At 43.2% G+C, this 11,154-nt stretch overlaps 1 protein-coding gene across 6 annotated transcripts in view; it reads left to right on the top strand.

Annotated features, from left to right (window-relative positions):
- Senp1 (SUMO specific peptidase 1) overlaps positions 1-6,994 on the top strand; it is a 54,593-nt gene extending 47,599 nt beyond the window's left edge. For 5 of the 6 annotated variants that reach the window (XM_048802614.1, XM_015493274.2, XM_015493275.2 and 2 more), the window contains 3 exons: positions 121-205; positions 712-807; positions 2,303-6,994. In XM_048802614.1, coding sequence (XP_048658571.1) covers positions 121-205; positions 712-807; positions 2,303-2,365 — 244 coding nt within the window. In that variant the 3' untranslated portion in view covers positions 2,366-6,994. Of the gene's footprint in view, positions 1-120; positions 206-711; positions 808-2,302 lie in introns of those variants that run through there. The other variant, XM_048802615.1, reaches the window with a different exon arrangement.
- The last annotated feature ends 4,160 nt before the right edge of the window (positions 6,995-11,154 follow it).

Below are 11,154 nucleotides of genomic sequence, written 5' to 3'. Positions count from 1 at the left end.
CCCGCCATATCCTATTCTTCTCAGAAGATGAAACACTTGAGGATTATCAGCCCCATTCTTATGATTACAATGTCATCAGCATTCCTGACAGCTTATCTCATTGTCTTCTAATACCTTTAGGCAATACCTAAAGCAAGAAAGTATTGACAAGAAAAGGAAAGAGTTTGACACAAATGGCTGGCAGCTCTTCAGCAAGAAAAGCCAGGTACATTTCATCTTGATGCGGTAGATGTCCTAAAAGTAGGCTTTCTGTGGAGGAAAGAATTTTAGGAAAGATTCCCACTTCAGTCTTAGTGTCTAGCATGACTTTAGTTTGGTTGTTTGGTTCTTCAGGGAAGATAGATTAACTTCTTTTGTGGGAAAACTTGTAATGTGTTTCTTGGTAGAAAAAAGTTTTCTAAATGCCTAGCTATTTTTCTAAGTTTGTTGCTCCTGTGGGAAACATTTGCTGTTTATTTGGCACTTGGGGAAGGGGCCAGTTTTTATACCTTTAGATGCCATGGAAGTCTAAGATATTTTCCTGTGTGGTTAATATGAAAGACATAGACCTGATGAAATGCTGTTTTGTTTTAGCTTCTGTTGTTCTTAATGGGGGCCCAGAGCCACCTGTTGAAAATTCAGGAAAACCTGTAATATTTGTATCCTTTGGTTTTTATTTTTAATCAAAGTAGAAGAAAAGCTATTGCTTTGTTGTTGTTATTGGTCTTTCAGGAAATTCCACAGCAGATGAATGGTAGTGACTGTGGGATGTTTGCCTGCAAATATGCTGACTGTATTACCAAAGACAGACCAATCAACTTCACACAGGTGAGCTGGGCCTTCAGGAGGGAGCAATATGCACACCTTGTCTTTAAGCTGCACATAGGTGTTTTTCTCTCCACTTCTCTCCCCTGTGGACTGTGTCCTGACCTTTAGCATGCTTCAGGTTATGACTCATACCATTGGTAGTTACTGCCTGTGACACATCACATACACACAAAAAAGCCACCTCCTGAGTTATCATAGGACACATATGATAGCGAAGGAATCCTGGGTAAAAAAAGCAAAGCCTTATTCTCTACCCATCTCCCCCACTTACTTCAAATCCTATAGGAAACAGAAAACTGGGACATGAGCACATTTTCTTCCATTTCCCTAAATTTTAGTCCGCTTCCAGGTTTTGGAGTAGGTTATATCTTGATCTCTTAGTGTAATTTGTTACCTCCCCTGTCCGCTTACTTAATGCAGCTGGTCAATCTTCTCTGTATGATTGGTCATTTCTGTTCATATGCCCTTCAGAGACCAAAGTAGATTGAGACTAGAGAATGTGGCTTATCAGTGTTTCCACTTGACTCTTCTGTTTGAATCAATGCCTTTTCCATCATAACCCTTTGTTCAAACCAGACTGAAGCGGGGCATTGTGGCACATACCTGTAATCCTACCAGTTTGGGAGGCTGAGATAGGAGGATCAAAAATTTGAGGCCAGCTTCAGCAACTTAATGAGAATCTACCTCAAAAATGAAAAGGATTGGGGCTGGGGTTTGTGGCTCAGAGATACAGCGCTTGCCTAGTACATGCAGGGCACTGGGTTCGATCCTCAGCACCACATAAAAATAAAATAAAGGTATTGTTCCAACTACAACTAAAAAACAAAATATTTTAAAAATAAATAAATAAAAAGGATTGATCTGGGCAAAAGTGATGCATACCTGTAATCCCAGTGGCTCAGGAGGCTGAGGCAGGAGGATTTTGAGTTCAAAGTGAGGTGCTGAGCAACTCAGTGAAACCCTGTCTCTAAATTAAAAATACAAAATAGGGCTGGGGATGTGGCTAAGTGGTGGAGTGCTCCTGAGTTCAGTCTCTGGTACCTCCCCCACCCCTCCCCCGCCAAAAAAAGGATTGAGGATTTATCTGTTATATGAGTGCCCCTGGGTTCAGTGCCCAGTACCAAATATTAAAAATAAACCAGACTGAGCTAACTCTTGAAGGTCCCCTCAACTTTTCCCCATAAAGGTTGAGTTTTTTACTTTCAGTCCTCAGTCTGATATTACAAGTTCAACATAGAATGCTTTCTAGCCCCATTCTCAAAATTCTTGGGGACTTTTGGGGATTCCTAATGATGCCCCGTATAACTTCTGAGGTTACAGAATGGGAAATAGCAATAGAAATAGCAGTCCAAAAAAAAAAAAGAACGAACAGATTGAAAGACTAGATACACCATGGAAACTATGTTAGTTGAGAACCTTGAGGAGAAAAGGAGTTTAAGGAAAAGAATGTTGGGTCTAGATAATTTAAAATTAAGGTGTCTCTATGTTTCTACAGCAACACATGCCATACTTCCGGAAGCGAATGGTCTGGGAGATCCTCCACCGAAAGCTATTGTGAAGATTTGTCTCAGTGAACAAACACCTAACTCTGGGGGACCAGCCCTTTGTTGTCTACAGCCAGAGACCTTGGAAACAGCTGCTCCCAGCCCTCTGTTCTTGTAACGCCCTTGATCCTGGACCAGGCCCTGGCAAGATGCATTCACAAGCACATCTGCCTTTCCTTTTGTATCTCAGATACTATTTTTGCAAAGAAACTTTGGTGCTGTGAAAGGGGTGAGGGGCATCCCTAAGCTGAAGAGAGAGACTGCTTTTCAGTTCTTCAGTTCTGCCATCTTGTTTTCAAAGGGCTCTAGCCTCATTCAGTCCCTGATTAGGTAGGGGACTGAGAAAAGCTTGGGAAGAATCTTGGTTTCATGTAAACTCTTGTTGCTGGGCCTTCCTAAGAAGTAGGATAGGGCATGGACAAAAGGTAGGGATGAAAACCACCAGCATACACATGCACATATACATACACACTTGATTTTCAAGATGTGTGGTCAGGAATATGACTGTAAACTGGACTTTGGGGTACATGCATAAATCCCTTCCTCCAGGACCCTTCCTGTTTTTTATGTCCTGTGCAAAATGTAACTGCTTCTCTACAAGGCTGTTTTATCATCAGTAGCTTTGTCCCATCCTGAGGCACAGCACACAAGCCCTAGGCAGGCCCCAAAGTCCTGAGCAGTCCTTAAGAGCAGGGGTTTACATGTGCTAATAACACATGCTGTGGGGAAGATCAACCCAGGGAGGGGTCAGTGGAGCCACAAAGCCCCACTTCTACAGTTGCCTACTTCTGACCAAGAAGAAGGACCTCAGTCTTTAGTATAAAACTCCAGTGTTGGATGAGTGCAGGTCTAGTTGGTCTGTGGCTAGTTAGTTTAAATATGTTTCTAACCACAGAGGATTTAATATATATATATACATATATATATTTCACAGGGAGATTTTTTTTAAAAAAAGAAAAAGACTGAATGTGTTCACCATTTAGCCTGTAGATTTATTTTCATTTTTCCAAATTCCAGCACACAGAGATCCCAGCCTCCTCTGTGTAGGGGGCTTGTAGACTTCCTAACAGAATATTTTGAGGCCTGGATGAACTTTGGTTAGGGGTAGAGGTTATCGAGGAAAGTGAGGTTTTTCAGCTGAAAAACGGGTGGAATTTGGGCTGATCAACTTGGGATTTAAAAACTGCAATTCCTTTTGTTCTTTCTAGCATCTCTCCCACCCTCTGAGAGCTCCTATGGCTTAGATAGTGAAATGATCCAATGCCAGTGTCATTTTGTACTTAAGTTCCAAAATAGGAACATTTTATACTTTTTTCTGTATTGTAATAGGTAGTTTTGTATAAAATCTTTTCTCCTCTTCCCTTGTACCCCATCCTTTCCAGCATTGTGCTTTCTCTGTGGGCTTATTTGAAAATTTTACTCTGTTTTATACCAGGCTTGTTTAGTACATTTTTCTATGTTTTACCACAAGTTACAATTTGAAAAGAAAACTATTTTTTTTAAATATTCCATTGTTAATTGAATGTTACTGTTTCCACTCCAGCAACCAGTTGTCCTAACTTTTTCATAACTGCCTGCCTTTTGGGGGAAGACCACCTTTTGTGTGTTTGTTCTCTTTTCTATCTCTTGCTCTCCCTCTCTCTCTCTCCCTCCCTCTCTCTTTCTCTGTCTCTCTCTGTTTTCTATAGGAAATAAATAGCTTTCTATATATGAGTTGCTGGGACCTTTCACATTCTCTTTTAGAAAGCTATGGCACGCAGACTCAATGTAGGACTCCTGGAATATTGTCTGATTCTTGGTACTTACTGTATTTAAGTGACAACTTGAAAGGTGGCAATATGTGTATATTTGAACTATAAATCAAAAGACTTAAGTTTTTCAGGCTCTCTCACCATTGTCCGGGAGCTTATACAAGATAGTTCTCTGTATTTATTGTTTGTTTATTTAGATAACATCTGTCTTGTCTTTCTCAGAGACTTTTTGTACAGACCAAAGCAACAAATATTTATTGCCATGTATAGCAGAAAATGAAACATGCAACAAAAGCACTTTGCAAAATATATAAGGAATTACTGAGCCTGTCTGAACTTGCCCCCACTTTCTCCAGTGCAGTTTTGTACAAGGTAGAAGTTAGTGATTCTGAGGCCACCCTACCTCCCAGAACTGGTAGGAGTGGGCCAAGGTATGGCTCAGGGTGGCTCAGTAGGAGCCATATACAGACTTCTAGAATGGACCATTCATCCAAGAGAGCTAACCTGCAAGAGCAGGACTAGTGTATGGAAACCTTCTTATAGGGCTGAGCTTTGATAACCAGAACTAAAAAAATATGTTTCTACATTCATGGCTTAGGGCCTGTTACCAAGATCTTGTTTTACTTACTTTAAACCTACTGTTTTTATTTTCTCCTGTCTTTCCCTTTCCCCTATGCTGAGTGCTCACAGTCACCTACTCCCCTTTAATAAGGGATGTTTGAAGGATAAACATGAGATGCCATATATAGATCCTTCACAGATGCCACATTTCCAACAATCATTCCTGAACCTTAGACAAAGAAAATTAGACTGTTCTTGCCCATCTGAGAACACATGGTATGAGGCAGGAAGGCTAGTTTTTATCCTGTTTGGGACACTGTTATTCCAAGACGTCCTGTGTAGATTGACTGTAGGAGTACTTTTTCTTCATCTAGCCTGGAGACTGGTGTCAGTTTACTCCTCTGTGTTTGAGGAACTTCACACTTCTATGTGGCATCAGCTTCTTAAGCCACTGTAAAATCATACTAGTATCTTCTATCTACTACCTCCAGTACTGTTAGCCCTAAGTTTTGGTGGTCCTGGAATAGAAACAGAAAACCTGAAAAAGTACTTACCAACCCCATCCCACAGCCTGTCCATTATTTTACATGGTCCATGAAAGGCTGTGTTAGGTACAGAGAGGGAGGACTCATTAAAGAGCATCAGTGTTTGTTATATCTTAACTTCTGGTCCAATGCCATCCCTCTAGCTCTGAAAATGCCAGAGTAAGAGAAATGACGGACCCTTGGGGTTTATCTTTTCCCTTGTTCCACCTGGATGGGCTAAAGTAAGATGGAGTGAGATGTGTTCTCTCTGGGAGATCATATATTGAAATGAGTCAGAAAAGTGTTAGGCTCTCGGGCCCTGTTAAAGAAGCTACATGCTAAGCTCCTGGGAAAGATGCCATATCTCCCTGCCCAGGAGCAATGTAGTCACAGCTTCAAATTCATCCCAAAATTTGGAATGGGATAACTAAGCTCAGCTCAATATCCTTCCTTAGAGTCTAGGTTCTTATTACACCTATGCTGAACTCTAACAACTGTTGTGAAGGACACATAACTACCATTCTTTGGAAATAGAGAGGGAAATGTCACTCATTAAAAGGAGGGAGAAGTGATGCACACACACATCCCTGTGAGAAAGTTAAGAGAAACCAGGGAACTTTGAGCTTAAAGGTGAACCTTGAGGAAATATTAGTGCAGGCTTCCTCTCTGGTCTGCCGGGAAGATGATGGGAATAATTGCAGTCGTGTGGGTGGTTGGACCAGATGTCCAGGGCCTTGTTAAACTCCAGGATTTTGAAATGGAATTAAGGGATGTAATGGTCACCAGGAATAGAAACCTGTCCAAGTAGAGGTTTATGTCAAAATTTAAGGCCAGATGTACAACTGGCTTGGTTTTAGAATTAAGATATACATCAGAGTAGCCTTCCTAGTCATGTTATCTTAAAATCTCTTATCTGGAGGTCTGTCAGGGAATAATATGATTCCCTGTGGTGTTTGTGCTAGCATCCACCTTTTACATCAGGAATGGACTAGACGTGAAGCTACTCAGAACAGGTGAATGATTTGTTGCTTCTTTCAAACTAGGAGTACAAGCCGCTGCTTTCTGTCCTGCCAGTGCTGAGGTGGGGGTCAAATCAATTGAACACTGATTTGAATGACAAGATTGTGGAAGTAGAAGGAAGAAGGACTACTCATGGCAGGCTGCAACCTCCTTTGTTTTCCCAAACATTTCTTCTCTGATCTTAAACCCCCAGTGCCCTATTCTGCCTTTGACAGAAACAATTTCCATGCCTTATGGAACATTCCAGCTCCATCCCCAGGGGCTTATCAGTACTTATTCTAACCACACATCTTCTGTTTAATCATTTGGTGGGGTTTTTTCTCCATTCTTTTTATTGCCAAAGAGATTTTACAGTCAGTCCTTTCTAGAATGAGACTCCGGGGCTGTTTGGTCCTATAATGGCACTTACCTGGAACTTACAGGGCATCCGGTAGGCTGAGTGTTTTCCTAAGCATGTATTTAAGCACTGAGCTTGGGGATCCGTGAAATATGGAATTAAGAGATATTTGACCAAGGAAATAAAAACATCTATACTCAGGGTCTCACAGTCTGTACAGCATAGTTTGGCTTATTTGGGAGGACAATAATTGGACATCCAAGTGATGCACCTTATGGAAAGGTCAGTCTCAAGACACAGTGCAACATGAATCTGGGAGTGGATGGTGGGGCAGAGGTGGAGATAAGTCAGGGATGATGTTGCCTTTATCTGCCCATCTATGTGTGACTCTTCCCTAGTTTTTTAAAAGCTGTTTTATTTAAAAATAAATTCTGTGGATTTTGCCTCCTTGCTTTTGACTGGAAACTCCCTGGTAAGGACTTGATGTTTGTCTCTCTAAGACTCTGTCTCTGTGACTGTTTTTTCTGTCTCTGTCAATGTCTGTCTCCTGATCTGAGCTGGACTAGTGATTGGATCCTCAGTGTGGTCTGGATTTCTGAGTCCACCCCTTAACCAGGAGTCTGAATACTGTTCATTCATTCATTTCATTCCACATACCTGGAAGTGAAGCCTGGAACGCAAATAACATGCAAATCTGTGACTTTCTGGCACTTTTAAAAACCAAACCTGTCTGGAGCCTGCCAGAGAACCCTCCTGAGGCCAGCCATGCCAATCAGGACTTCCAGCCCCTGGCTGACTGCGTCCCTTGTCTCCTTTCTCCTCTCCTTCACCCCATTCCCCTCAACATATCACCAAAGTGCTTCCCACTGCCCTACCTGTAAAATTCACGCTCACAAGAGTGAAACAAATACCAACTTCTCAAATAACTACTGTGATAGAGAAACGTTCTATCTGTGTTGGGCTAGGGGAGTTTTTCTCCCTGGGATGTTTTTGATTTCTAACTTATTTTTAGGCATGATGAAGATTTTTTTAGCCTTCTGACAGTGGTTGGAGTGAGGAGGGAAACCTTCAGGCCACCCCTTTGTTCTAATTCCTGAATGTAGTTGAAGGTAGCTGAAGATCACCTGGGTCTGTTCTGTCACATAACAGAGAAAAGACTCTCTCAAAGCAGAGACAAGCACCCAAGTGTGTCTTCTAGCTCTCCTCCACTACTCTGTGAGAGCCTGCTCCAATCTTGAATCTGCAGAAAGGTCCAAAGGAAAGGTGGGTACCTGTTTCATAAGAAATACTCTCCTGACACTCTTCCTAAACACCAGGAAAAATATTTTACTTCCTTGCCTACAGCTGCCCATTTCCCATCAGCCCATCACCAGCCAATGATCTATATCAATGATGGCCTGTCAGGCCCTTAACAGCCCACCACATCTCCAGCAGTCACCCACTCCTCCTGACTGCTTCTCTGTCCTGTCCTCTGCTGTTGGTCTAACAAGCCCAGCTGCTTTCGTCTAACTAGGGTCTGTCTACTTACTGATTCCTTGGGGTTCTGGTGGAATATCAACCCACACTCCAATTTTCACACTTATCTAGCTCCCTTACATACATTTTTTTCTCCATAATACTTATTAGCATCTGAGTGCATTATTTACTGTTTTGTTTCATCTGTCTCTTGTTAAAATGTCTGTTCATCCAAATACCTAGAACAGTGAAGGAGAGAATAATTAAAGGAGTGAATTGAATTACCATTATTTTTTTAGCATCTCTGAGCTGTGCTTCACTTTTTTGAAGTGAATAGCTTTCATCCTATTCCAAATTCTCACTTACTCATGCCTGGTTTATAGTGCTTCCTATCTCAGGGTCTCTGGCTTCAAGTTCATGTTCCACTTTGCAGTTAGAGCCATCTTTCCCCAAGAGTATTCATAAAAACACTGAACATTTATTGAGGCCCTGTCCCCAGTCTTACAGTCTTATATGCTAAACACATCATATGCGTTATTTCTTTGATCCTCACTAGTCTGCGATGTAGGTATCGGTATTCCAGTTTCACAGATAAGAAAATAATAATAGTAAAGAGATTGGACAACCTGTCCCAAATCTCACGGATCAGTAGTTATAGAACAGGGTCTCCAAGTCAAGAGCACATGACTCCAAAGCCCTTAAAAAGTACTAAGATCTGTTGCTTCCACATGACCACTATTTCATTCCCACAGAAAATGCCTGACAGATTTCATGGGGCTCTCCTAGAGTGAAACAAAATAAGAGACTCTTCCATGAAGCCCACTTGGCCATCTTCTCTCTCTCTCATCAGTAGAATTGGGGTTCTTATTAATCTTCACCTTAGTTTGGAGGGCTAAACTAAGGAATAGTAGGGTCACTGCCTTTGGATTGATCTCTTGACTTCCCTAGACAGGAGGTAAAAGGAATTCTCTTTACCTCTCCCATGGCAACTTTCCCCAGCTGTCCTCTATCTTTCACCTCCCCCTTTCACCCTCAGCTCTTAGCAAAACTCTTTTCTTTCAAGGTCTCAGTCCTAACCTAGAAAGAAGAAGCCTGAGGATTGAGGGTGGTTAGGTAGGGAAACATCAAGCAGACCCTGCCCATCCCCACAAGGGGACTCAAAATCAGGTTTGCAGGTGAGGTGTGTGTGTGGATAGGAGCCTCCACCACACTTGAGGACATTTCTAGTGGTCCATTCTCTCTTTTCACCTCTGTGTTTCACACTCAGTCTCCTTGGTGTGGTGTGGAGTTTCCTCCCTCTGCCGTTCCTACTGGTTCGAGAATCTCAGGAATGCAAAGCCCAGTGCCCTCCCTCTGTGCTCCACCTCCTGCCCCCCTACAATGAACCCCTCTGCCCTGTAGAGGCGGAACTTAGCTCAGGCAAGGGGCTGAGGGGGAAAGAAAGACTGGGCACGCTCAGCCTTTCCTCCCACCCTCTTGCTTATTCCTTGCCTGAAATCAGCCTGCCACTTTCATCTTCCTCTCAAACAGATGGCCTTTCCCACCCTCACCCTCACTGGAGGCCTCTCTTGATGGTAATTACTCCTAATTGTTTTCCCTTGGCTCAGAAGCCTGTCCTAGCCTGCCTTGGGCCAACAGCTCTCCTGTGTCTGCTTAGAAAATGGGCTTAACTCAGAGTGAAAAAAGACGCAAGTCTCTTTGGGCCTCAAACCCCTGGCTTTCTAGATCTAATTCAGAGGGAAGGCTCCCATTTGGACTCTCCCAAAGGATAATTGCTGCAGAGAATAGTGATCAAAGTTGAGGAGCAAGTCCCCCTGAGGACCTCTGAGATCTCAGCCACAGAGATCTCTGGGGTCTGGCTGGGGAAGGGACAGGACTTCTCAATGGAGCCTTCAAGCCCCATTACTCTGACCTTGGTGGTGAAGAGCTGCCTCTCTCTCATCAGCCTACCAGAGGACTACCCGTCACCCCTGCCCAGCCCCAGTCCCACATGCCACTCTACTCCCCAGCTGATGAGGCAAGGAGGCCTTTGCTCAGAGCTTGAGACCATCACAACCTCCCCCATTTCTCTCTCATGCATACACACTCATGTACACACACAGGGTACCTTTGTGTTGCTGTCTCCTGGTACCTGCAGCTTCTGGATCAATGCCAGGGTGACTGGTGGTAGGCTGGGGATGGAGAGTGAGGTTGTAGGACCGTGGATAGTGCAGAATGAGGAGAGCCTGCAGGGTGAGACACCTTTCTCCTTCCAAGGGATGCTGATCCTGATTCATTCAACCCCAAGGAAAGGGCCCTCAAGAGTCTTATCTACCCCTTGGAAAAGGATTTGGGGATGTCAGCCAGAGATAAGAGGACATAAAAAATGTTTCGTTCATTCATTCATTCCATCAATAAATATTTACTGAATGCCTACTGTATGCCAGGCCCCTGTGTTAGATACAAGAAACTACTTCCATGTCCTGGTCCAAGCATGTAACAACCTTTCTATAGCCACAGCCTAAAGTATCATGCCCAATTCCATGGCCCCTGGCCCCTGGCAGCCTGAGTTGCATCTTAGCTCATCTCCTACTCATTTGACCCCAACTCATTGCTGCTTCAGTCAGCTGCAGAGCAATTTTTGTGGAGGCACAGCAAGAGGGGACCTGGGAAGTAGACATGAGGATATAGAAAATGCCAGTTTCACCCACCCCAGAACCCCAGGGGAGTCTCAAAGACAAGCCCTAAAGGATCTGGCCTAGAAATTTCTCTTAGATTCAGGGACAGCATGGTTGCAGCTTCCTGACCTAAGGTTTTCCCATGTTTCGGTCAAGCTATCATTAAATTTTTATCAGAAAGTCCACATGGGTGTAAGAGTCTTCTCTTATTTACCTGCCCACGCCTCTACCCTTCTACCCATCCATCTACCAATTTCATTCATTTACTCACTATTTCCTTTCTTTTTTTCTTCGGTTTTTATTTTATTTTTTTCTTCAACCTGGGATTGAACCCAGGTGTGCTTAACTACTGAGCCATATTTTAAATTTTGAGACAGGGTTTTGCTAAGTTGCTTAGGGCCTCACTAAATTGCTGAGGCTAGTTTTAAACTTATGAGCCTACTGCCTCAGCCTCGAGGGCCACTAGTATTACAGGCATGTGCCACCATGCCCGGCCTA

Source organism: Marmota marmota, unplaced genomic scaffold (genome assembly GCF_001458135.2).
Source record: "Marmota marmota marmota unplaced genomic scaffold, marMar, whole genome shotgun sequence".
In the NCBI taxonomy this organism is placed as follows: Eukaryota; Metazoa; Chordata; class Mammalia; order Rodentia; family Sciuridae; genus Marmota; species Marmota marmota.
The sequence above is the reverse complement of the archived record's forward strand: the minus strand, read 5'-3'. Positions and strand labels throughout refer to the sequence as shown.